General features: G+C 40.4%; 1 protein-coding gene across 1 annotated transcript in view; it reads left to right on the plus strand.

Moving 5' to 3' along the window:
* The window catches only part of PIAS1 (protein inhibitor of activated STAT 1), an 89,867-nt gene that overhangs the window by 42,216 nt on the left and 20,077 nt on the right, over window positions 1-27,574 (plus strand). The window contains exons 3-6 of the mRNA XM_034783247.1: window positions 23,242-23,326; window positions 24,008-24,055; window positions 25,414-25,504; window positions 26,412-26,546. Coding sequence (XP_034639138.1) covers window positions 23,242-23,326; window positions 24,008-24,055; window positions 25,414-25,504; window positions 26,412-26,546 — 359 coding nt within the window. The remainder of the gene's footprint in view (window positions 1-23,241; window positions 23,327-24,007; window positions 24,056-25,413; window positions 25,505-26,411; window positions 26,547-27,574) is intronic.

The following is a 27,574-nucleotide window of genomic DNA, read 5'->3' on the forward strand; positions in this document are numbered from 1 at the left end:
GTGAATAAATGAAGATTCTGCACACCACTTCTGAAAGGTTGCCGACCCCTGTTCTAAATGTAAATACAATTGAGGACCTGCCTTCCTTAACAATCACTGTGCCACTAACTACGGTATAGAAAAAGGCTGTGTATTAATTTCTCTACTTTAATAAAGTAAAATATTTGTTTTATGCTATTGGGTACATGGTTGTTTTCGTTAATGTCTTAGGTTATTTAATGGATGTTTGCCCCAAATGATTCAGCTATCCCCTTCATTGTTGCAAGGAAGTCCTCCGTCCCCCTCAAAGTGTGTCAGTCGTCTACCACTTGCTTTGTCTCCAAATGGCTGATGCACATTCCAGGCCGTAGTGATTTCTCCTGTTTGAAATACAGCCTGCACTGTTGTCTTTTGGTTTCTTTTATTCCTTGAACCTTTTATAGGTGAATAGGAATTTTTTGATTTCATCCGCCTTTTCCCATGATGAGACCAGCCTGGAGACTTTAATTGGGATTCAGAATGACTAGCTCCCTGCTTCTCACAAATGGAACCTGTTGTCAGTCTCTAGTACTGGTCACAAAGACTTTTCTTGAGTTCTGTGCACCCTAATTTATTTAGGTTTCACTTAATCCTTTTCAGAGTAGTTACTTGGTTACATACATTCTAGAAAAGGCTCAGATCTTTTGTTTATCGTTCCCAAAATAATATTATACCCTTTGTACTCAAATATTGTAGGTAGCCAATGTGATTACCAGGTAGGCAAATGGAATTTACCAGCCATTTTTTCTATTGTCAAGAACAAAAGAAGGCAATGGATGTAAGTCTCTTGTCACTTGTTTCCTCAGAATGTAGCTCCAGACTGTTAAAATATCTTCTAATGTAGAGTAAACGAGACCGCGAGTCAGGGAAATAACCCACTCCCTTTCCTGATAAACCCACCCATGCACCTATTCGCTACACCAATACTGACTTGGATGCTAAATTCATTCTATGGGTGGCATACCTGAGATCACTTATTCATTGATGCTTTGAAAACTCCCACACCCCAATCTGGGTCTATGCTGGTTATCTACTATGTATGTATCTTGTGAACCTTGTAAGCGATACTTGTAATCTCTCATCACTCAAGCCTGACCCCAGATGTACATACAGTACCTTCCTTCTTAACTTGTGTAGACTTGATTTTAAACATTAGCTTTAATACAAGTTTTTATGCCTGTAAAATGGGCAGCATTGATTAGAAACTGGAATGATAATTACTTCCCCCACAATTGAAGACCTTCCATTTAGAGTAGCTGCAGCAACTCCTGGTGCTATGTTCTCTGTGACAGACAGCCAAGGATAGAGGGCTATGCAGAAGCTGTTCAATCACTGTTTACCTTCTCTGGGCTTGTAATATACCATATAGCTTGCAGTAGTGAGCTGGGACAGTATATTCACAAAGCAACATTGGACTTGTAAACCTCAATCTACATGGCTAGTGTTTTACACTAGCTGTGCTCTTTTTGAGAACTCAAAATAGCAGACTCCACAGCACAGAGTAGTGGAATTATCATTTCCTGCCATTGCTCTATTCAATTGCAGATTCTCTCATTTTCCCTTCAGAGCATTTCCAGTGCACAACTCTTGTTTAGCTTTTCCACAGCCCTGCAGTTAATAAAAAAAGATTATGGTTATATTGTCTGTTGCATTGAGACTTGAAGGGATTTACAACATCCCTTCTGGCCCCAAGAGGGCTGCCTATAGGCTTGTGGAGGGTTTTTTTTGTTTTTAAATGAGAAGAGGAGATGTCTGGTCCCAGCTCAGCAGTATATGGAACACAGTTGATTTTTAACGATGTTAGGTGTTGTAAAGTCAGGAAAGCCTCTGTATTGGACGATGCACCTGATGTAAGCCGATTAGTATAATCTATAATTAAATGTTTTCTAGCAATGCATATTGGTCGTGAGTAGGCTTAGAAGGATTCGATTTTTGGTGAATGTCAGTAAGCATCAGTTTCACTGCACATACACAAACCAACAAAAATATATTTCTATTAATGATAATCAAAGTTACAGCTAGGCAAAGAAAGAAAAATGCTGCTTGATAACTTGAGTCAAAATCCAGTCATTTAAAAATGTTTGAATTAGGCTAGTTACAAATGGACTAGTGAATGAATAGCAAAAACGGGGATGATTTGATGATTTAAGGATATTTACTTTCTGTATTTTGACATGCGATGAGGGCAATTTGTATGTAAAGCGTTGACTTTGAATCTCAATGTCTCCTGACATTAAATAATTGTCTGACCTCCTATTAATAATTTCTCATAACTGAACATTTAAATCAGTAATTTTTTAAAAAAGCTTAAAAATAATCAATATTACCTGTTGAAATTATTTAAAAAAAAATACAAACTTAATTCTGTCAAGCCTAGTGATAGGGCTTTACACCAAACCCTCAAAAGCATTGTTCTGTAATAAATCCCAATTCTTATGTCCTTGTGACATACCGTGGCACAATCTAGACTAATGGGGGCCATGTCACCCCTGTCCTGTAACATGGGGTGCCCTTTACAATGCCTTGCTGCTGTAGCCACCAACCTGGACGGCTGACAGCCTCCAGCATGTAAGTTGCTCCCAGCTATGACTGTGTGTGCTGCAGCCAGCCAGCCACGTCTCTGCTCTTACCAGCCAGAAAGATTAGCACAGGGTGACCTCACCACTCCCAGTCCCAGCTTTTCCCCTAGAAATGTATGTCCTGTACTGCCCAGCCCTCTCCTGGACAGTACAAATATGTTAAATCTGTTATTCCTTTAAGGGAATAATATATACACTCCTTATTACCCTAAATGGAGTTACTTGAACACTTCAGGTTGTGCACTGGATTAGTGGAAACAATTAAACAAGTTTATTAACTGTAACAAAGAGAGATTTTAAGTGAGTACAAGTAATGCGGCATACAAGAAAAATATAAAGTCCTTACTAGTGTCTAACTTAAATGATATTAGATTCAAGCAATTCTCACCACATACTTCCAGCAAGATTACTGACAAAACTCTTCAGGTCAGGACCCCTCCCCCAAAGCCCAGTGGCTGTTTCCTTTTGTTCTCTCTGGTGCAGAGAATGCGATGGGCGGGGAGTGTTTTGGGGTGTCTGCCCCTTCTTTTTTATAGTCCTGTCCCCCCTTTGAGAAGCATTTACAGCTGGGAGCAAGGTCACAGGCAGCCTGGTGAAGAAAGAACTTCATGCTGTTTCTTTGCTCAGATGTAGATTTTTGTCCCTGCCCCTTCCTTGCCAAAGAATGGCCACTTAGCAGGTAGTGGTCCATCAGGTTTGTTGCTTGCCCTTTGTCTCTGAGGAACTGGTTTAGCCACTCCCTAGACTTCTCTGAGGCCTTGGATACCTGGCGGTGTGCAGTGCTGCAATTTGCTGCGCTCAGGGGTGTGAAAACGCGCTGGCGGCGCGACTACGGCAGCGCTGTGAAGTCCCGAATGTAGCCAAGGCCTGAGAAGCATGCTTGAGTCCTCCTTTCAGCTTGTATTCATAACTTTGCATATAATATTGCTAAGTGTATTTTGCCATGGTATTATTGATCAGCAAGTTGAGTTTTTGAATAATACCTTGCAAGGCATAACTTGTACAAACATTATTAGAAGTTTCAGAGTAGCAGCCGTGTTAGTCTGTATCTGCAAAAAGAACCGGAGTACTTGTGGCACCTTAGAGACTAACACATTTATTAGAGCATAAGCTTTCGTGGACTACAGCCCACTTCTTCGGATGCATATAGAATGGAACATATATTGTGTGTGTGTGTACACACACACACACACACACACACACACACACACACCATGAACAGGTGGGAGTTGTCTTACCAACTCTGAGAGGCCAATTAAATAAGAGGGAAAAAAAACTTTTTTCTCTTACTTAATTGGCCTCTCGGAGTTGGTAAGACAACTCCCACCTGTTCATGCTCTCTGTATGTGTATATATATATCTCCTCAATATATGTTCCATTCTATATACATCCAAAGAAGTGGGCTGTAGCCCACGAAAGCTTATGCTCTAATAAATGTGTTAGTCTCTAAGGCGCCACAAGTACTCCAGCTCTTTTTGCGGATACAGACTAACATGTCTGCTACCCTGAAACGTTTAAAGAGTGCACAGTGTTTGTGTTATATTGGCACACCTAACTATGTGGGAATTGTTAGGCTGCTAGCCTGTTTTTGGTCTGTCAGAATAACTCTAAAATACCTGAATATATTTGAAAACTGTATCAAAGGCTTTTTAGCTTCAAAAGGAATCGTATCAGGTCATGTGAAAGAAGCAGTTAGGAAAGGTTATGAGGAACTGATCTTCGTAACTTTATAACACGGAAAAGTGGATGTCCGTCAGACTAGTCAGATGTGTGTGTGCACAAATCTTGCAAAATTTTAGTTTGTTACTACAATGAATACCGAAGAAACACTTTGGAATAAAACGCTTTTTATGCAGATAGGCAGGTAATTGGTGGTCATCCCATTTTCACAATTGATTTGGTAGATCTGAAAATAAGAGAACATGCATATGACAAACTAATCTTTGCTTAGTGGCTTAAAACTGACACACATGAAACTGAGAAAATGGAGAAGTTGATGTGATGTCAGTTACAAATGTCAAACTCTTATCAAACACATTAGGCGACTAGTCCATTAGCTATATGCTCTTCGTGTGCAAAACAGCTGTAGTTTGTGATGTAAAAGCTAAACTTTAAGCCGTTTACTCAATTAAAAAAAACCCTAGGTTTTTGGGGTAGTGATTTTAGTATATAATAAGCTGTCAAAATCGAACTCTAACATGAAAGGACTAATGCTGAAGCCGTATATTAGTAGTAGTGGCTCAAATTTGCCTGCTGGAGATCTCCCTGCATATAGCAGGGCTTTGTGGTTGACCAAACGTTATTTAATTAGTCCTGAATTAAAGAAATTTATTTTAATTTGAACTGATGATCACAGGACTTAATGTAGAATGTGATGGTTGCATTAAACGTGATTTTTTTCAGGGTTTTTCTAATTAGATCTTAAATTTAAATATAAGCTGATTTCTGGTACACTAGGATTGACATAATCCTCACCAATCTTTAAAATATATTCACTTTTCAAGTTTAGTAGTTTTGAGAGTTCAAAACCTCAAACTGTGCTTGTTTAATAAAATCCACATCATTCAAGATCAGGATTAGAAGTGGAGAATAAAATGCAAGAACAGCTGAAGACTAAAACAAAATTGTATCGAACTAGAATGTTGTTGTTAAGTCAGCGAATGCAGCCAGATCTGTGCTACTGAGGCATAGCTGTCGCACTGTATCTGTGCTGCTGTAACCCTGTAGTGTAGATGCAGATTACTGCGATGGGAGGGATTTTTCCATCGCTGTAGAAACGACACTCAGTAGCTAGCCCAATGGAAGCATTCTTTCATGGACCCAACTGTGTCTATACTAGGGGTTAGGTCAGCATAGTGTAACTCACACACTTCCTGGGGGGGGGGTGTTCTGTCCCATCTAGTGGCACTGAGACCACTTAGAGAGAGAGACATATTAATGAGTCTGTTCTACAGCCTTAGCTAACAGCCATATGGCTTTTAGCTCGTGCAGTAGAGGCTCATGCACTAAGCTCCAGAGATCCCAGGTTCGATCTGCCCTGCTGACTACGGGGATCTGTCGCTGTTACAATAGCTCTGGTGCTCAGGAGTGTAGGCCTGTATTTTGAAAAGTTTAAAAAGTGTGTGTGTGTGATGCCATTGATTAAACTATGGGGGTAAAATCCTGACCCTATTGAAGTTAGTAGGAATTATTGACTTGAGTAGAAGCCGGATTTTCCCCAGTATAACTACCCAATAAGCTATCAAATGGGTAAATACTGTATATACTTTTTGTTTTTACCCCAAGGTTAAAGAGCGTACGTTTCAGTGTACATACTTTGGGCCTGATCATTCAAGTACTGAGTGCCCTCAAATCAGGATAACCAAATTTGAATTCACTCAGCAACAAGTTATAATGGAAACAATAGTTAGCCTTTTTGCAATTACGTTAGCAATTATGTTTGAGTATTTAAAGTATTTGAACTATGAGCGACCTAGATATTTCTCTCTAGAGTGATTGTGTGTGTCTATCCTATTTGAAAGGCAGTTTCTGGGATTCTAGTTGCCTGGTTTTATGTTACATTTTAGAATTTATTCCCTATGCTAAGGCTTGCAAACTAGCTCTTTCTGGTGTTTAGCAGTGGGAGATAATTGATCTTCCATAACTTTGTTGGTGCTCAGATACCATGATGAAGGCCGCATTAGAAATACCCACGTCCATTTCTTACAACAAAAAGATGGTATTTGTGTGTTTGTAACTGTGAATTTTGAACTTGCTTTTTACGTTAAAAGGTAACAAGTACTGTGGGAGGTTTTACTCTTCTAGAACCTTGCTAAATAAAGTGGGTTACCTATCATATAGCTGCTAATTATGTTCTGCTATAAACTGGCACTTACTGTATCCTGATGTAAAAGATATTCTAGATATAAGCCATGTACATTTTGATTTTGAAATCCTTTACATAGGTACAGGGACATCATCAAATGCTCTGTTCTTCTGTCTTCCTCTGCTGGAAGGTTATGATTTTGTCTACTAGTCCTAGCCTTACAACGGGGGAAGACCGAAGAACAGAGCTTTTAGTGATGTCCCTGTACCTATGTAAATAGGAAGAACAGGAGTACTTGTGGCACCTTAGAGACTAACAAATTTATTAGAGCATAAGCTTTCGTGGACTACAGCCCACTTCTTCGGATGCAAATAGGGTTGCCAATCCTCCAGGTTTGGCCCGGAGTCTCCCAGAATCGGCATCAATCTCCCGGTGACTATTGAAAGCAATCCAGGAAATTTTAATAGACTATTTTAAGAAAATGACATTGTCATTTGGGGGGGGGGGGGGAATCTCCCAGAATAGCTTCTGTCCGAGTTGGCAACCCTACACATGGTGTTTCTTGGCTGCCTGGCTCCAATGATTCCTGTCTCCAGCAAGTGGAAGGGACTTCTGCTGGATGCCCTGGCTCTCAGTCAGACCCAGTTCTTTTCTTTGGTTGAATTTCCTTGGGTGAAATCCTGCCTCCCTTATGTCTGCTTTCTGGAAGCAGTTGGGAGAGTGGCACATTTTTTGTTTACATTTACCTAAAAAGTAGCCCTTAAAGGGCGTGGTTAAGCACTGTTAAGAATTCAGCTGACCATGGGCATTCAGTGCGTTTGAGAGTAGATCATACCACTGAACTACAGTCCTAGTGAAGTTTTTTTGGTAAGACTGGCTGCAGTCAAGACTATTCACTAGACAAATTTGTACACTTAGAAATCTAATTTTGAAGCTGCAAATACTTGACTTAGTAGCGATTGCTGCCTTTCATATATTGGTAGGCAGACACATTGCTGTGCATAACCAGAGTGAGGCTTATTAGGGAAGTTAAACTTTTACTATCTCTTTTAACAAGTGAGAGAAAGAAAAGGCACATATGTTGATGTGCTTTGTGGGAGGAAGTTCAACAAAACACCAAGTTCTTTCAGCTCTGCTGTGAGCTTTCTGATTTCCGGTTTTGCAACTCTTTTAGTAATGCAAGAGTGAACTGCTAATTTTTCTTTCTTGTGGTTTGACTAAACTAGAAACACAATACATTAATTTCTTGTATTTTTTGGTTTCAACTTTTATTTGCACTTGGTATCCCTTAAATACAAAAAATCAAGCATTCTGTAGTCTGGGTCTCCATATTTTCAAGTCTAGTGTAATTTCTAACCAACCTGTTAGTTTTTCAGCTGCAGGAGATGGGCTTTAGTTTTTCAGTTTACAGTATAGCAGATAGCAAGGCAGAGAGATTGAGCAATCTTCAGAACTGAAATCTCACCTCTTACAAGGCACTTCATTATGTAGTATGCATGTCTTCAAAGGCATCTCTGCTGCTCCCTCTGAATGGGTCCAGCAGTGGCTGATTGTTAGATGTTGCCTGTCCAAGATCAGAGTGGGATTTTTATATTTAAGAGTGAAAGCTTGTGCCAGAAGGAGCTATGGCCCCAGTTTAACAAGCACTTAAGCACACGGTTAACTCAAAGCATATGAGTTAGTCCCGACCCATTGTCAAAGTAAAGCATGTGCAGAAGTGCTTTGCTAAAGTGTGTGTGTGTGTGTGTGTGTATTCGGTTTAGGTTGTGTACACATCTAAACACATTATAGGGCTTGGTATTACCCTGAATGACCTAGCCCTGAGGCTTTGTTTGCATGTCTTAAGAGGCAGATTCCCAAGTGAAATGGAGCCTTTTGGCTGCCCCAAACTCTCATGCTTGTTATAGAATTTCAGCCACTTTCATGTCCTTATAGGCTGGAAATATACTTCTCTTCATGAGGCTCCTTTAACCAGCATTGTGATATTCCTGTAAAGGGTGCCTTGATAAAAGTAGTCATTTAGGGCATGGCTACACTGGAAACTTCAAAGCGCTGTGGCAGTGCTTTGCACTGCAAGTGCGGTCATGCACGTGCAAGTGTCATCGTGTGTGTGAAGTGCAAGTGTGGTCGCTCCTAGTAATCCCCCCCCCCCCCAAGATGCTGAACATCTGCAGATCCCACTAATTTCGGTGGGATTTGTGAATGCTCATCACTTCTGGAAAAACCAAGCTACTCATGTTTAGGTGCCTAAATATAGGTTTGGGAATCTAACTTTAGGCACCCAGGTTTGAAAACTTTGGACAGAGTTTAAGGGATCCCTGCTTTAGTTGGCCCCTTAGAAAGGGTGTTCAGTGAAGAGCCTGCGTTTCACAATTATTTAGCGGTAATGCCAAGGGGCATCAGTCAAGTTGAGGCTCCATTGCACTAGCATTGTGCTACGAGCGTACCGTGTAAAAGACCAGATCTAGCTGGTGGAAGAAACAAATGGAGTGTTGGGGAGTGAGGAGAGGAGGATGAGGTAACAAGTATCAATGGTGATGTTTATTCTTGACCTTGGGGAAGTTTGCAGAGGTTGTGTTCATTACTCAGAAATACTGTAATTCATGCTTTAAAAAGATAATGTAAATAACTGTTTATCCAGTTGCATGGAATTTCCATAGCTTTCATCTGCATCTGAAGAAGTGAGGTTCTTACCCACGAAAGCTTATGCTCCCAATACTTCTGTTAGTCTTAAAGGTGCCACAGGACCCTCTGTTACTTTATATAAAATAAGTTATGGAAAGTTGTAAAATGTATAATATTTACACAAGTTAATTGTAGCCCTTAGTCTTTCCTGTCTGTCAGTATCATATACATTTAGGCATTTGTTCAAAAAGTTGTTTTCTTTGTTGTTAATGTTAGGGTTTTTTACTTTAAACTTTTAAAAATTGATTGCTAAAAGCTCAGTGTATATATAAATGAATTTGAGATTGCAACAAACTGACCAAATCTTGAAATATTGAACTTCAGTGACAATGTATGTCTTGCAGTTATAGTTAGGTAAATGCTTTGTAACTGCACAATGACAATGTTGGACAATAACACAGTTCTCAGAGCAGTAGCCATGTTAGTCTGTATCACCATAACAATGAGGAGTCCTTGTGGCACCTTAGAGACTATCAAATTTATTTGGTCATAAGCTTTCGTGGGCTAAAACCCACTTCATCAGATGCATGGAGTGGAAAATACAATAGGCAGGTACTGTATTTTTCCACTCCATGCATCTGAAGTGGGTTATAGCCCACGAAAGATTATCTAGTTCCGTTTCATAGCAGCCCAGACAAACGGGATTACCTTTCTCCTCCAGAGAATCTAGGCAGGAACCAGAGGTCAGTTTCCACAAGAGAGAAGACTGATTTGCACGTTCCTTTAGCAGCTTTCATCCAAAGACCTCAAAGGACTTCACAAACATAAGCTTCACAATATCCATGAGAGAAATGTTACAGGACTCTCTTTACAGCTGGGTAAAATGAGGCACTCAGATTAAATGATTTGGCCATGGTGTTACAGCGAGTCTGTGGCAGAACAAAGAAAGGAATGTGAGTTTTGATTGCCAGTTGCTTATTAAGTGCTAGACTGTTCTGTTCCAATTCTTAGAGCCAAGCTATCATGTGTTCTGGCCTTTTTTATGTCTGTGCAATGTATATAGCTGCATAGAATGCTCCATTGTTTCTGTTCCTAGAAGCCAAGTATTCATCTGTTCAGGTGTCCAGTTTGCTCTGTGGACCCTTGTGATAGACACCATAGCGATTAGTGGCATCCTTTCCCTATAAGTGGTTGCATTCTTCTATGGCAAAAACAACGGGGAGTCTTGTGGCACCTTAAAGACTAACAAATTTATTAGAGCATAAGCTTTCGTGCGCTATGACCCACTTCTTTAGATGTATGGAGTGAAAATTACAGTAGGCAGGCTCCATACATCTGAAGAAGTGGGTCATAGCCCACGAAAGCTTATGCTCTAATAAATTTGTTAGTCTTTAAGATGCCACAAGACTCCTTGTTGTTGTTGCTGAAACAGGCTACCCCCTGAAACTCTTCTATGGCAGTGGTCAGATTCCAATTGACTCTCTCCTATGTTCTGTATTATATGTATGCATTTAAATGGTTATGGAGAATTAAGTGGAGCAAAGGATAGAACATTCAAAAGGTGCTGCCTCTAATACTTGTTTCTCTGATTAGAGAGGAAGGGTGAAATTTAGTGCTAAGAGAGGGGTTTGGTGATAGTGGTGGGTTAGCAAGAGGGAAGTGTATATTGTATGCAGGATGTCGAGGATTGCGGTAGTGAAGCTGGTTAGGGATATCTTGTTGTATGTTAGTCCTGGTTAGGATTCATCCTTTTCCTACCCCTCCCCTAGAATGATTGCATGTGGCAGCCTTTCTCTGGTACACTGGACTGGTACAAGAGAATTTGGTGAAATCAAATTAAGAGAGAAGCAACGCATATTAGCCTTCACTGTGAATTTCTGTTGATTTATGTTGCATCTTTAATCCTGTACCAAATACTTTCTAAATAATGTTAATTTCTTATAAATGAGCTTTTTTTGTGCTTGCTTCTGGATCCAATGATGCATGCGTTAATTTGGAGCCAGTGTGTCATTTTTTTCAATAGTACTCTTTGCATCTGCCTATAAAAAGGCTTTATAGTGTGAATGTATTCTCTTCCCTTCCCCCCTCCAAGCCTCCCCCCCCCCAACAAAACAAAAACAAACAAACAAAATCCCTACAAAATTACTTGGTAGCAAACTAGATATTTTAATTTTTGGGAGGATCTAGCTAAGCAGAAACAATTCACCACTTGCCCTGTGAACTTCCACCATTTGGATTTTCTAGATAATATTTTGAATAATCGTCTAGAGTTGATCAGAATTGCTCATCACCAATCAAAGGTCATTCATTGACCTTGGCAAAACTTTGCTAAAATGTTGTGCTGTCTTGATATGGTTGTTTTATGTAATACTATATTTCTGTATTCAGAAATGACCAGTGACTTCTCATAATGGTTTATGAGCCAGTTCAGTAATGACTTTTCTTACATTCTAAATTTCTCTGGTTGTTCTAGTATAACACTTGTAAGACTAATAATTTAGTCAAAATACAGTAGTGTATAAATGTTAGCTCTTAATTATTTAGTAAGATGGAAAGCATTTTTTGACTAAATAAATTAATTGACAATCTGATGTCCAACTGGTTACATCAGGAAATATCACACAATCTTAATGAATACACCCTTTTTATGGATGTGATAGTATAGAGTTCATTAAAGATTTTATGGGATACATTCCTGAACTCCAAAGAAGACTACTAATAATACTTAGCATTTTATATTTTTCAGAGTACTGTAGAAAAATTAGAGCAACCTGCAGAGGGATAACATTTTCTGCCAATTTTTCTTGATCTATATACTTAACAATATGTCTTGTGTGTGTGTGTGTATATGTATGTATCATACACAGAATAGAAATTTGTGTCTTGCATACTTAACCCAGACCAGATGCAGTGGATGACCAAAGTAGCAGGTTTATGACAATAGAGCAGCGGTTCTCAAACTGTGGGTCGTGACCCAATTTTAATGGGGTGGCCAGGGCCAGCATTAAAGTTGTTGGGACCCAGGGCTGAAGCTGAAGCCCTAGGTCCAGCCCCACCTGGGATGGCAGGGCTCGGGCTGTGGCCGCCTCTCCACCACACCCGGGGCGGTGGGCTCAGGCTGTAGTCCCCTCTTCCCCACCCCCACGGTGCTGGCACTCGGACTCCGCCCCTCCTGGGGTCATGTAGTAATTTGATCAGAAGGGCATCACGGGGCAATGAAGTTTGACCATAGGGGAAAAAAGGCTCTCTGTTAAAGATTCAAACCTCTGCCCTTTCTGATAAGGGCAAGGAGAGTTCCTAATCCATATCTAAATCATCCAGTAAGTCATTCAGCAACATGGGGAAGATGAGACTTGAGGTTCCTGATATTTCTAAGGACTAGTTTGCACTACAAAGACATTGCTGGTATAGTTGTACCAGCAAAATCCCTTGCAGAGACGAAGCTTACGCTGGCAAATGGACTCTTCTTTTGCTGGTGTACCTGGGGGTGGTTGCTGGCTTAGCTATGTAAGTTAAGAGCGTCAACTCCTCTCACCCCTCCTTCTGACCTAGCTGTGCTTCAGAGCTGGCTGTGTGGGTGTATATGCATTATACTTGCACACATGATTTAAAATGTCAGAGCAAAAAAAAAAAAAAAAAAAAAAAAAGTATATAAAGCATTTCCCCCCTCTACAGGCACTTTTAAAATAATCAAGCTGTACACCATTGAGCCAATGCCCCAGCATAGTACACTGTGCTAATGGTGAGATGTAAAAACAAAGGTCTTAATCACTCAGAGTCAGGGGCGGCTCTATGTATTTTGCTGCCCCAAGCACGGCAGTGAGGCAGCCTTCGGCAGCATGCCTGCGGGAGGTCCGCCGGTCCCGCGCCTTCGGCCTACCCGCCGCCGAATTGCCGCTGAAGCCGCAGGACCGGCAGACCTCCCACAGGCACTCCGCCGAAGGCAGCCTGACTGCTGCCTTCACAGCGACCGGCAGGCTGCCCCCTGCAGCTTGCCGCCCCAGGCACACGTTTGCTGTGCTGGTGCCTGGAGCCGCCCCTGCTCAGAGTCAAGCAAAGACCACGTGACAACTTTCACTTGTGTCCTGACTTGAATTCTCCCTTTTAGTATCAATTTAAAACATCTTTTTTTTTTGCTTTGCCTTTGTTAGACAATAGCACTGCTTGCATGGAATAGCTGCCACACTTCACTTCAAATGTGAAATATATTTTTATGTAATAATAGCGAATGGTCTTTGTGATGGGAGGCTTGGAGGGCTGGGTAGCCTGGTGGTTAGTGCACCTGTTCTCCAGCCGCTTGTCTTACTGTCGGGGGGCAGTAGCAGTGCCTGGTCCCTGCCTCTAGGCTGGCAGTATTTGGGCCTCCCCACTGTGTGGGGTCTTTGTCCTTAAGCATGGTGTGGTAGGAGGACCTGGGCCCTCCCACTCCACCAGGTCCCAGCCCAGGGCCCTGTGGGAAGTAACAGTGGCAGGATCCTCCTCTTAGAGAGCCTAAATTTGCCACCCTGAGCTATTTCTTGCCTATGTGCCCCTTCATTTTGGGGCATAGCACCTATAGTCTGAACAGTCAATAACTTCACAAAGTCCCAAGTGAGCAGGGCTTTGCAAGACCTGCTGCTGCTTGAAGTGGGTGATGGTTACTAGTGGCATTACCTGCTATGTGTAGTCCCCTCTTAAGACCAACCTTCTGTCTGGCTTCCTTGGGGAAGGATTCTGCTCTCCTGCAGCCTGTCCATCATGCCTTGCCTAAGCTCCTTTTCATCTGCTCTTCCTGCTGGAGTATGCTCAGCTGGCCTGTAGGGGTGCGGTAACCTGGGCCCATTATTGCCTTTTAACCCCTTTGGGCCCTGTGTGGGGTCTGTATGCCCCAGCAGAGTAGTCTTGGACTGTAAAGGTGGATTATGATTTCAGTTGTATCAAGACTTGTTCATATCCAGCAGAAGTATAGGAATTGTGTAAAAGGTTCAGTTCACGAAGGTGGTAAGCTTTTTATCCATTTCTAATTTCCTTAAATCCAATAATTTCTCACTAAGGAATGAACATTCTCTGTAATACTGATACTCTTGTAGTATAAATGACTTTGAAAGCTCAATCCCTAAGCTAGAGCTAGCAGTATTAGCTAGGGTCTTTATATTAGTCTCAGTTAATAGCTGGAAGTATTTGGGGACTTATTTTTTCCTTTAGACTTATATAAGCATTAATACTTCTAATTTTCCATTTCTGGTGGTACTGATTGTCTCGGTGTGACATTATCTGATTAAAATATGACCATGCAAGTCATTGTTGCTACCACGGTTATATAATTGCAACAAATCTCATACAAAGTATGTCAAGTAAGGTGTCAATAGAAAATTGATGATTTGCTGAATATGATTATGCTATTTGTATACATGTATCATTTTTGTATCTGAAGTTATGAATATTAACTGTGTACTTGTATTTCAAATGTTTGCTCAAGTGGTAACATCCACAGGGTATTTAGCCTGCACATCTTAAAGGGATTACTCAAGTTAAATAGCCTATCAAGGAACGCTTTAACTCACAATGGACCATGGGAGACGCCTATCTACACTGAATGGACTTCCTTTGAACGTTCTAACTAGGGTATGGATGATGGCTTCTACTATGACTAAGCGAAGCATTCATGGACATGATATGTGACTTGCCCATGTGACACCAAACACCCTCTTGTTCCCTGTAATTTTCCACAGTGAGAACAGTCGGTTTCCCTTCACTTGGCAGAAGCTATAAAAGGCCCTGCAAACATCTGCATTTTGCCTCTTTCCTGCTCAAACCTCTGGACTATGAACTTATACTAATGGGAGCATTCTAACCAAGGGACTGAGGACCTTCCAGTGATTTGGAAGCAACCAGAGACGTGACATAAGACACACAGGTACAGGGCTAGCTCTGCTCTGTCCCGTCTTCTGGACTTATTGAGTGCTCCCTCTCAGCTGTTTAGGCCTCTTGCTTTTACCTGTCAGTGGAATCCTGCCATTCTTAGACTTGGCCCTAGCCTAGAGTACCTTGTGCACTAACACAGTGATTACTCATAAGAATGGACATAGTGGGTCAGACTAAAGGTCCGTCTAGCCCAGTGTCCTGTCTTCCGTCAATGGCCAGTGTCAGGTGTCCCAGAGGGAACGAACAGGTAATTATCAAGTGATCCATTGCCTGTTGCTCATTCCCAGCTTCTGGCTAATAGCCATCGATGGACCTATTCTCCATGAATTTATCTAGTTTTTTTTTGACCCTGCTATAGTCTTGCCTTCACAACATCCCTTGGCAAAGAGTTCCACAGGTTGACTGTGCATTGTGTGAAGATATACTTCCTTTTGTTTGTTTAAAACCTGCTGCCTGTTAATTTCATTTGGTGACCCCTAGTTCTTGTGTTATGAGAAGGAGTAAATAACACTTCCTTCTTTACTTTCTCCACACCAGTCATGATTTTATAGAGCTCAGCCATATCACCCCTCAGCAGGCCCAACTCAGTTTGGAACCTTTATTAATAAAAATACTTTATATTGCCATAGTACCTAAGGGCCCCAGTCAAGGACCAGGACCCCACTGTTCTAGGCACTGTACAAACGCAAACCAAAAAGCCTGTCCCCAAAGAGTTTGTAATCCAAGTAGCAGAGACACCACACATGGATACAGACAAATGGGAGAGTGCAGGGAAACAGTGAGACGTTATTGGTCAGCCTGATAGTCTGATCTCTCAGCACACCAATGACCTAACTGTTAGGTTTTTTGTAGGCATCACGGCAAAGGAGAGATTTAAAGAAGGATAAGGAGGTAATTTTGCAAATGTTTACAGTGAGGACCCCTCAGATGTGAGGTGGGAGAAAGCAGGAAGGTTCTTGTTTGAAAACTTAACAAGTGGGTGTTGGAGGCTGGCCTTATGGGCCAGTTGGAGGCAGGAGTGGTCTCCAGTACTGAATGCGAGAGATGAGAGGTATGATGGGCCTGAAAGTGCAGCCAGACCACTTACGTTTGATGCAGTGGGAAAATGGCAGCCATTATAGCAGTGGTTCTCAACCTGGGGCTGCTTGCAGCCCGTTCAGCACACAGCTGTGGCCCATGTGACATCCTCTGGGCCATACAGGTAGCGTGTATATATATTGTGTGGATGTGGCCCACATAACACAGAGAGCCCACAATGATAAATATGTTGAGAACCACTGCATTAGGATTCAGAGAGGGGTAAAGTGGTAGAAGCGCTGGGCTAGGAAAATTATCTTTGCTGCACCATTCTGAATCTCTATGAGCAGCACAAGAATACATTTCTCAATGCCTGGGAAAAAGATGTTGCAGTAATCAAGACGCACAGTGATGAGAATCCTGTGACCAGACTTTCAGGAACTGTGACGGGTGGTTAATACAGTGACCAGGCAGCTTTCTTAAACCAAACTATTGTTGAATCTTAACAGGAACACAACAAAGCATAAAAGAAAAAGAACTTTAAAACATTAAAAGGTCTACATGCATGTCTGTTTTACCTAGAAGCTTGCTATGCCCTGGCAGAGTGCCTAGGCAGGTCCCTATTTACTCCAGACCTCTAGCCTCTGGGGTCTGTGAGAATCACTTCTGATCAGCTGTTCCCAACTACCTCTATTCCCGTCCCTGGAGAATCTCACTTCCCCCCAGCCCCCAGTTTTTTTTGTTTGTTTCCAGGGCTTTTGGTTCTCCCCTGTCTAGTAAGGGGATCCTAGTTCATAAACTGGGCTTGATAGGGGTTTAGAGGTTGGACAGCAAAGTGAATGGGACTGGATTATCCCTAAGATCTGGGTAAATGGGTAGTTATCTGAAGCTATTGGCCTCTTTCCTGCCCAAGTGCAGCAAACCCCTTCTTGAATTAACCCCTTGTAGCCATCTGTTACATCCTCCCCTTATAACTGTCTGTCAGACAAACAGAACATAATATTCATAAGTTATTACAGAGCATCTCCAAATCAGTCTCACAGTTGATATCTGTTTGGTCCCTTAGTAGTTATTATTTTGTATTCTTCCCAAGCTCACTAACTAGGAAAGGCAAAGTCTCAGTAATCTTGCGCCTTAAAAGGGGGGCTGTCCATAAAATTACTTAACACATTTTTTTGGTGAGTTTCAGGACCTACCCAAACCCTTGTAACATTTTGTAACACTGAAACAAACACTGTCATGCAATGTTAAGTACCCACACATCTCCTAATGTGTTAAGTAATTTTATGGACAGTATCTTGCAACCAGACTGAACAGAAAACACAATTTTCACCTTACTTTTCCTTCTGCACCTTTGAGTCAAACACAGTTGTGAACCTTAGAGAATGGATTACTTACAGTACAAGCTGACAAGTTAACCACAGTGTGTTGACGACTACTAAATATACACTGTTTATTTACAGAGTATTTAAAATGTTTCAGTCACTGGATTCCTTCAGAATTTGGCGGATGTTATTTCACTAATAGAGTATAACCACATGCAGCTAGTTGACCAGTTCGGAAGCTGACTGAGAAGTGAAAAGTTTTGTTAGATCATCTGTTGACTTTCTTACTTTTGTAAAGTGATGCCTTAATATATCATCATTCTGTTTATTCATGGTGTTTTTTGTACAATGTATTTAATATATTTTGTCTATTATAAGCTGATTCCACGTGGTCTTTTTTTATTCTTGGTTCACTTTTTAAAATATGTTATGTCAAAAGCAGAACCAGTTAAGACAAATTAGTAAGAAAAAGAATATTATGAAGACTTACCAAATGCATAAGTAGAATGAGGAGATCCAGTTACTGATGAAACTCAGAGGCACGGCATGGCACATAACCACATTTTGAGTTTATACAAAGGTTTTGCAGTCTGAAATGTGAAGAGCTGAGATACAGTGAAATAGTTCAGAAGGAAGAAGTTAAAATTAATTTAAAATAAAATTAATTCCTGGGTTTTTTTTCTTCATATGTAAGGAAGAGAGTTTGAAAAGAACCAGCTACAGACCTTAATGCTGAGCTTAATGCCTGGGTACACAGGTGCAGACGGTGGCACAAAGTCTCAAGTCGCCAACCACAGTGATATTTTGAGGCAGGATTGACCTGCTTCAGATCTTGCACTTCCCCTTCCTCAGAAAAATGTGAATGTGGTAAATCTAAATGGTTTAAATGAATATTTTGTGTGACGGGATCTCTAGGGTGCAGCCTGGGATGGTGGGACAGCTGTGCCCTCTTAACTCTCCAGCCTGGGCCGTCTCTCACAATGCCTTGCTAGTGAGAAGCAGCAAACCCCTCCAGGCGCTGTTATCACTCTGCACAAGTGCATGTGGAGCCCTACACCTAGCTAGATTGCATGAACGCTCCCAGAGCACTCATGAATCACACAGAGAAAGGCACCAACCGAATCCTCCCAGCCTCGTACCTCAGGAATATACCGTCTTCCACTGCTCAAGACGAGCAGTGCAACTTTATTAATTGGTTCACCACTTTATCAATGGAAAGTGGATATACAACAACCTTTGCAAAACCTGAGCAGATTTACCAAACATTTCAGGCAAACCCACTGGTAAAGATAAACAGTAAAACAAGTTTATTGACTACAAAAGATAGATTTTAACTGATTATAAGTGATAGGCAGAAAGAGTGGTTACCAAAATAAAATATAAGCGCGCAGTCTAAACTCTCAACCCTATTAGACTGGGCAACATCTAGATTAAGCAGTTTTTCTCACCCCCGCTGAATACTGCAGTTCCTAGTACACGGGTTTCACCTCTTGAAAACTGGGCCAGTCTCCTCTGTTGGAGTCTTCAGTCTTCTCAGTGTCCTTGTTGCTTGCAGCATGGTTGGGGGGGGACGGGACAGAAGAGGCCCAGCATGGGGCCCCTGTGTTCTGTTTTATACCCTTAGTCCATGTGCTTGGAGAACACAAGTCCAGGCATGTCTGGTGGGCATTGCTGAGTCCCCAGGCAGGGTTGAGCAATTCCCTTGGTGCGGACTTATGCCAGGCGAGTAATTGAGTTGTAACTCCCTTGCTGGACAATGGTTGTTGATGATTGTTTGATGCCTGCCTGGGCATTGGTTATTTCCCTTGCTTGTGTCTCTGGGGAGCTAATGTCTGGCTGATTCCCCAACTTACAGCATGTGTTACTGACAGCTGTACACACAATCTCATAACTTCATGTGCACTAATGATATACATATTTAGATAGAACAGTGACTTTCAGCAGATCATTACCTTTCCCCTGATACCTCACATGGCATGCTTTATATGCAAGATCACAGTTATATATAGATGATGAATATGGGGGTTATAGGGCGCTCCCCCTGAGGTATAGAGTGTCACATCTTGTTTAAAGCTCTCTCTCATGCATGCATACACAAAACACCCAGTTGGACATTCTAAGTGTACATGTATTTGAACTTAAACACTTCCTAGGTTGTTAAGAGTTCAAGACAATCGCATGTCATTTAAAAAGTGACTATGACCTTGATATGACAAAGTAATATAAAAGCAAATATACAATTGTGGTCTTTGTTACCTATTAGAATATATTAATTTTACAAGGTTAAATTGAATTAATAGAGTGCACACTGAATTGTACACTTTGACATATTCACACTTAAATGCTGTTTTTCAGATGGTCAACCTCCTTACTAATAGTATCAGGCACAGTTTTGGTAGGTCACATCCAAACTAATATTGGCTTTCACCAACATACTGAGCTACACAGTTTCCTGCAGATGGTGTGACAATGATGATCATTTGCTTACTGCTTTGTCTGACTAGGATTCTGAAATCTTTTTTTTAAGGAGGATAGACTTATTTGAAATGGCTTCTGGACCAACTTTCCTTCAATTCATAAGGACTCTTCCTTTCCATTTGCAGTTGGGTAACATTCCTGTGATGACTACAGCAATTGCTTACGTGGAAAAGCAATATTTGGACAATGTTGTTTTGCACCTGGGAATGGGGAGAAAAGCCTGCAGCTTGTGATCAAGCACATCTTTGTAGAATAGATCACTGAGAGTCTGAAGCCCGCATTTTGAGTACTACTGGTTTATCCAATGCTGCTTTCTGCTCAGATATTGGGATGGAGTGGGTATTCTCTTGGTTATCAATTGTAGAAAAAACTCATTCCATGTTTTCATTGCCGTTATCTTGGAATATAAACTAACAATGATGGTCTAAAAAAGCAAAAACAAGCCTAATTTTTTTTTCTTATCCCTTTCAGTGTATGTTTAAATCTAGGCAATGTTCTTTGATTAAATAAACTAATCCTAAATTTAAAAAGGATAATTTAAGCTTTTTATGATTTAATCAGATATTTTAAAGGTTATATGAATTTGAGGGATGATAGTTTCCATAAAATAACATATTTTGGAACTAAATCAATTCAAGCAAAAGGCATCCATTCTTTTATAAATGCGCCATGGCTATAGCATATGGAGAAGTTCGAATTATGGAATCTCCCATGTCAGCACAGAAGAATGTACTGGTACTTCTACATTTTAAGATGGTAACAATTTGGCGGAACTGGGAAGCACCATGAAATTGTACACAGAGGAGTTGAAGTTACTTTTCAAGGTCACGGGCCTGTGTATTTTTGCTTAGTAAAAAACGAAACAAGCTGTTGGATTGAAAGAGACTTGCAAAGAAGGGGGTGGAAAATTGACTTTATGGTCTTTTGTTGTTGTTGTTTTATTATGTGGAGAGGGGGGGGGGGGCAGAAAGAGCGTGTGTGAGAGAGAGACAGAGAGTTTTTAAAAATGCTTTTTTCTGTTAGTTTCTTTCACCCATATTCTACATCTAGGTTTCCCATAGACTGGTGGTGCTGCAAGAGCCAATCAAGTTGAAAGCTGAGCAACTGAGAGGAAGAGATTTCTAGCCAGACTGTTCTAGAACTTTGTTTTTGCTAACACCTATTTAACTTCACTGAATAATTAAATGTTGGCTAAAGGAAGCCTTTGTTAAACATTCAACACCTTTGTCCTTCAATTAAGGTGTTGCAGCTTACAACAAACATCCCTGAGACCTTCCAGAGCTTCTCTAGCAAAACCAGACTTGAAATTTCTAAGGTAAAAAACAAGCAAGAAATTTAAAAATCAAAACAAGAATTCTTCAGGCCACCTTTCGTATCTTCAAAAACGAAAACAAAGAAGAGAACAAATTCTTCACTCCCTTCTCCTCTTTTTTTTTTTTTTTTTTAAAGCATCTTTTGCAGGGCAGCATATTAGAATGATTGGCTAGTTTATCTTGGGTTGAACACAATAGATCACTTATTATTAAACTGTTCTTTTATATCTGGCTGTGGGGTGTTTGTGTAATATACATGGTGTATACAAATGTTTTGTTTATACTGTACGTTGTGTGCATTGTATTTATACTTCTCCAAAAGTCATAAATTGTCATAGTTGTGATTGATTTGGACCTTGGTCTTTGAACCAGAGTGTGCTGCCTCTAGTTTGTCAGAGGAAGGAATAGTATTCTGATTTTTAAAAAGAATAAACAGCATGAGTTTGGGGTTGGTAGGAATGGTTAGCAGGGATAGTTATGTCAGCTTGATGTTATGTGCTAGAACCCTAATCCTGATTGATCTGTGGGCACTACCATAATATAAATGTGTATTAATAAACATTGTCCTACATAAGTTCCATCTCTTTAACCAGCCAGGATATATCCTGGGTGATATCTATTAATGAAATTGATTTAGTATAAATGACAGGAAGGTAGATAAACACAGTTTTAAACACACAGTTTTTTCTATTTAAATAGTCCCCCTCTTTCTCCTCCCCGCACACACACACACACACACAAAAAAAAAAGCTGTACTGGCATGTTGTCTGCTTATATCCATATGGCTTTATTGGTTTCCTGCACACAAATGTTAATAGCACAACAGTTGTTATCCCTTATAAGTACTGTTCATGGTATGTATTGACCAAAGTGACGGCTCAATAAATATATCTGATACATGAGCTATTCTGCATGTTGTCGGTGCACACTTATGACAATACCCAACAGCTGTGATATTGATACAAAATAAAGATCTGAATGTAGTTTAAAGGTGTATATCACTGTGATGTTTAGAATCCATCAAATACCTGCATAGTATGCATTTGATAATTGGATCCAAGCTGGGGATATATTGTTGTCTTACTATGGGTTGATCCTTCTGGTCTCCTGTTAAACATCCATGGTACCTCAGGAATGAGTTGGAAGTGCATGGTAGCAAAGTAGAAAATGATCGAACTGGTAGGTGTTTAAAACACAAAGCAGGAATTAGTCATCATCATGTGATACAAATGGTTAGAAGAAATTAAACGGAATGTTCTTCTTTTGTTATAAATTGTCCTCTGATACCATGGTGATAAGCATGTTAAAATTTCCTAGATGGATTTTTTTTTTTTTTTTTAAGCAAGCAACTTTTAGTGCTCAGGAAAGGTACCATTTTTAATAGCTTTGCAGTTGAAAGTACTTTATCCACGGATTGTATGGTCTGTGACAACACAGTGATCTTGCAGTATCCTCATGCAAGGGAGATGTTGCAGGCACGAGCCTGGGTAGCTTAGAATTTCGTTTACTCCTTCTTCCCCAACAGGTGTGTTGATACATGCATAATGTTTATTTTTTGATGGATCCGATGTTGAAAGATTTATATTTTAATAAATTAAGCACAACTGTTATGTCTGAGTTGTACATCTCACGAAGCGTGAGTGTATAACATATATTGTTAAATGTATTTTGTGGTTTTGATGGGAGCTGCTCATCTCATTCAACTGTAAATTCTGTATTTTTCTCATGTATATAATTACTGTACTTCTACAGACTAATTCAGGAACGTATAATGAAAATGAGTCGAGAAAAAATGTGATCATAAAGGCTTCTTTGAAAAGCATTTTCACTCATTTTGTACTTAAAGCCAAATAATAGTCTTGACAATGTTAACCTTTTTTTTTATTTCTCTGAGACTTCAGTTGATTTGTCAATGCCTTAATATTATTTTCATGAAAATGTTCAGTTATTGTCTTTAGCTTTTATAAAAGCTTTAATAAAGGTGTATATCTAGCTGCCTTTGAAATAAGTTACTAAAACAAACTACTAGCAGATACTTTATATCACAAATGATATAGTGTTAAAATATATATTAAGATATTTTAGTTTTATTCCAAAGCAAGGTACCATGCTACATATACTTTCTATATTGCTGTGTTTTATAGTGACGCTGTCTTGTCTTTTTTTTTTTCCCTAGCATCAGATAATAGCCAGCGATTTCGAGAAACCTGTTTTGCATTTGCATTGACACCGCAACAAGTGCAGCAAATCAGCAGTTCAATGTAAGTGCATTTCTAGAAATCCTTCAGGGTAGTATTTCTGAACTCTGAAACTGAACCAGTGTACAGTATCTTCAAAAAAGACCAGACCAAAACAAACCAAACCCAAATCTGTTTTAATAATACTAGGCGCTTCACAGAATACATACAAAAGACACAGGCCCTGCCCGAAAGAGCTCATAACCTGAATTTTAGTGATGTGACGAGAGTGACAAAGGGTGGAGGGGGAGGGGATGAGCATGATTGTGATTTCTCCTTTTAAGCATGTGAACATGCTTGTGGACATTTTTCTTCCGATATGTAAAACCAAGGAAGATCCAGAGATTGAGAATATTGATTCAGTTATTATGGCCCACATAATAGAGATGAATAGTTCAGAGCGTGATAGTTTGACAGACCAGAAAAGGAAGGTGGTCCATGAATAATGGCGAAGATGCAAAGTGTAGAGATAGTGGTGAAATAATGGGCCACAACTACTGGCAAGAGGCTTAATCCAATGTCCTTTATAGTCGGTGAGCATTTGATGAGCGATCTGATAAATCTTAGTTTTGGAGGAGCATGCCTAAACAAGAGATGAAGTATCTCAGATTGGGGTAGTGTACTCGCTCATCAGAGCTTTGCTTTTCAGGTTTTGTTTTTAATACGTGCCATGTTTTTAATTTGTATTTGTCCTATCTTTGCTAGGGACATTTCTGGGACCAAATGTGACTTCACAGTACAGGTCCAGCTAAGGTACAGTATTCATACAGTATACTCTTGGGGCCGGGGGATTTTTAAATACTTGGGAATATAAACCTTATTATGACATCTCTTTCTAATGTGTACGCTCCCTAGTAAATCGTCATTGCTCTTTCAGGGGCTATGAGGGAAGACATGAGTCTAATCCTGCTGTATTCTAACAGTGGGAGAAGGAAGCATAGGAGGGAGCGGGCTACTGCAAAAAGAGCAGACTACAGCTCTTTGCCCTTGCTCTGTGCAGCTTTCCAGAAGCTCCTCCTGACTCTCCATCCAGTCAGTCAGCAGCCCTAGAGGCACTCGGCTGTGACCACAACTTCCCTCTGTTTGCTGTTGTAGGTTGTGCTTGTGCTCCCTGCCCCCACTTCAGATCTGTTGGATATGGGTGCCTGGGCCTCCCTCAGCTAGATCTAGAGAGGAAGCAGAGAGGGTTTTCCAGCATGATTTCTGTGGGGTGCTATCCACTTTATTCAACTGGTGCCACTGCCAAGCATAGCCGCTCCATGCCCTGTCTTCAACCAGGGGGACAGGAGGTGGGGAAATGATAATCAGTCTGTTTTGGGTTTACTAACAGACTTAGCATAATTTGGTTTGGGCCTATTAACCTCTTTATTTTAGTGGTATTTCTGAATGGATAGAGAGAGTCCCCTAGCAGACATCTAGGGGAGCTAAAAGGTTACTTTTAAATCTGGCCCATCAGTAAGGCTGGCAAGTATGAGGTCTTGGGGATCTACAGTCACCTCAGAGGACAAAAGAGGGTCTGTCTTCCAGCAGCAAACATGCCTTCATAATACTGAGATTAGCATTATCAGAAACTGTCTGAACTGAGGTAGAAGATCTGACCTTGAGCATCAGACTAACACTGGAAGCCTTAGCTGCTGCAGTGTGGCCTGCTTATCTTAGATAAAGGAGGAATAGTTGGCAAGGTAGCATGTATTCTTTCCTTTGCAAAAACCTTGGCTTTTAGTAAGTTGAGATCAGGCAGAGATCCAGGGAAGAGAAACTGGGCAGACACTGAAGGATTTTGGTAACAGGAACATGCTTTGTCTCATAATGAGCGAGTCATAGAAGCAAGACACACCTGGAGGAACCTAGAGCCCTCTTCATCCAGCCAAGTGCTCGTGCTTGGGGCTTTTCTGCTGTTGGTCACATGGCAATACAGAACAACCCAATAATTCCAGACTTCTCTATCAGAGCTAAAGATCTAATTCTACATGCTGCTCAGACCCTCATCTGAATCGTTTTAAACACACACACATAATTCAATAGCAAAAATACATTTCTAGTAACATGAAGTCCTTTAAAAACTTCTTTAAGATATTTTAAATATCTTGATCAAAATTCTTTGCATTTAGGTTTTGTTTATCAGAAACCAGTTGTCCACAAGAAGATCACTTCCCACCCAATCTCTGTGTGAAAGTAAATGGGAAACCATGTAGCCTTCCAGTAAGTAATAGAGATTCTTTTGATTTGTATCATGTGAGTAGTTCAGCTAAGGATGTATGTTTGCCTGAAATATCATAAGAATAGTGACTTTCATGTTTTTTAATGTTTGTTTTGACATGGCGGGGGGTGGGAGGGGAGTCTGATGGTTGGGTGAATGAACTGGATAAAGAGTTAGGCTAACTTTTATTGAAAAGTGTAACCCTACAGTGTAAGGGAAAGGGCTCAGACCTAAGAACCCCAGTTGTCGAAGGGTATGTCTACACAGCAATTAAACAGGCGGGCCCTTGTCAGCTGACTCAGGTTCACAGGGGTTGTAAAATTATGGTATAGATATTCAGGCTCTGGAATTCTCCCACTTGTTGGGTCCCAGAGCTCGGGCTCCATTTTACAGCCCTGCAGCCCAACCGCTGTGAGCCTGAGTCAGTTGACCCGGGCCTGCCGTGGGTTTTTAATTGCTGTGTAGACATACCCTTAGTGTCCCCATAAAGATAAATATTTTAAACTAAATTTATAAGCCTAGTTCTGCAGTGTTGAGTTGGTCCCTAAATACCTGTCTGTGACTGTGTAACTTTTATCATGATTTCTAGGAGTTTTTACTATGACTGTTGCACAGTTTTCCGAGATTTACCATGGCAACCCTTCAACACTAACTGATGTAGAATGGCTAGCATAAAATTCCCTAAACCTAAAAATTTGCATTGGGAAGATGAGATTGATTTTTATGTAGTTTTCAAATTGGAATGGTGTTAGCAATTCCAAGATTTAGATATTGGCTACGGATTGCGTTTTTAAATACGTAGGGGGAAAAAAGGCCTTCACAAACAGTGCGTGGCGTTTTTGTTAGGAAAAATGAGATTAAAATATGTCTTGTAAAGCGAAAAATGAAAAAATAATTGTTTCATTTTAGGGCTATCTTCCACCAACCAAAAATGGTGTTGAACCAAAGCGACCTAGCCGACCAATCAATATTACCTCACTTGTCAGATTGTCTACAACGGTACCAAACACCATCGTCGTTTCATGGACTGCAGAAATTGGAAGAGTGAGTTACTATTTGGTCAGGTCTATGTATTAGAGAAAAGTTTTAATCATCTGTACTTCAGCATATGTTAGAAAGCTAACAAGAAAGCTTAATTGGTGAGAAAAACACTTATGGAATATAGTAATGGGTAACGAAGGATTTTTTGTTTCCTCTTCCCCCACCCTACTGCTTTATGCCTGTGTGCTATAGCATGTTACCTTAGATCAAAGAGATTTGTAATGCCAGCCTACCAGTGCATAACACGTTGCATGGGGGAGTGTTTCTTAACTCTGAAAATGCAGAGGTAAATCTTTTAAAGTATGAAAACTCAGTAGTGCATGTGGGGATTTAAACTTGCCATTTAACGCTTCAATTCTCACAGCTGTATTTTATCCACATACTTTATTAACTGTACTGTTTTGTCTTATAGCATCTTTGGGGGGGGACGTATAATTACTGTTTTTAAATGATTGATGTTCCATTGAAATTCTATCCATCTGGAATAGCCTGTGGAAAGTATTTTTTAGTTAGTCAGTCAGTCAGTCCCGGAGACTCGATCCTTTATCAGTGATCAGTGCATTGAGAATTTGTGTGTGTATGTTCACGATGAAAGCCAGATACGCTTAACAAAATCAATGAGGACTTGAGAAATGCTGATCAGATGTGGCTTTGCTACCAGCAGCCATTCTATTTCTCTAGAGACTGAGAATTAGCCTGAGATGTAGTATCCTCTATTCCAAGTGTGGACTAAAACTCATGATTCATTGAAACAGCGTAGAAAAATAGTTATTGCCTATCTGTGCACAAGAGTCAGGTATACAATATCACTCTTGTATTTCCCCCCTATCAAAATGGATTTAAGTTGAAGCACAACAAGATCTCCAGTTAGATTATGGAACAGATGCTTGCTGAATGCTGTTTTTAAAACTACTGGCTTTTTAGGGAAGAAAAACAAACAAACAAAAAAACCAAATGAAGCCTCAAAATGTCAAACAAGTTTCCAAAAAAATGCACCTGCTTTAGTTTACTGCAAATTATTTCTGTCTATT

This window comes from Trachemys scripta, chromosome 10, assembly GCF_013100865.1.
Source record: "Trachemys scripta elegans isolate TJP31775 chromosome 10, CAS_Tse_1.0, whole genome shotgun sequence".
NCBI classification, from domain to species: domain Eukaryota; kingdom Metazoa; phylum Chordata; order Testudines; family Emydidae; genus Trachemys; species Trachemys scripta.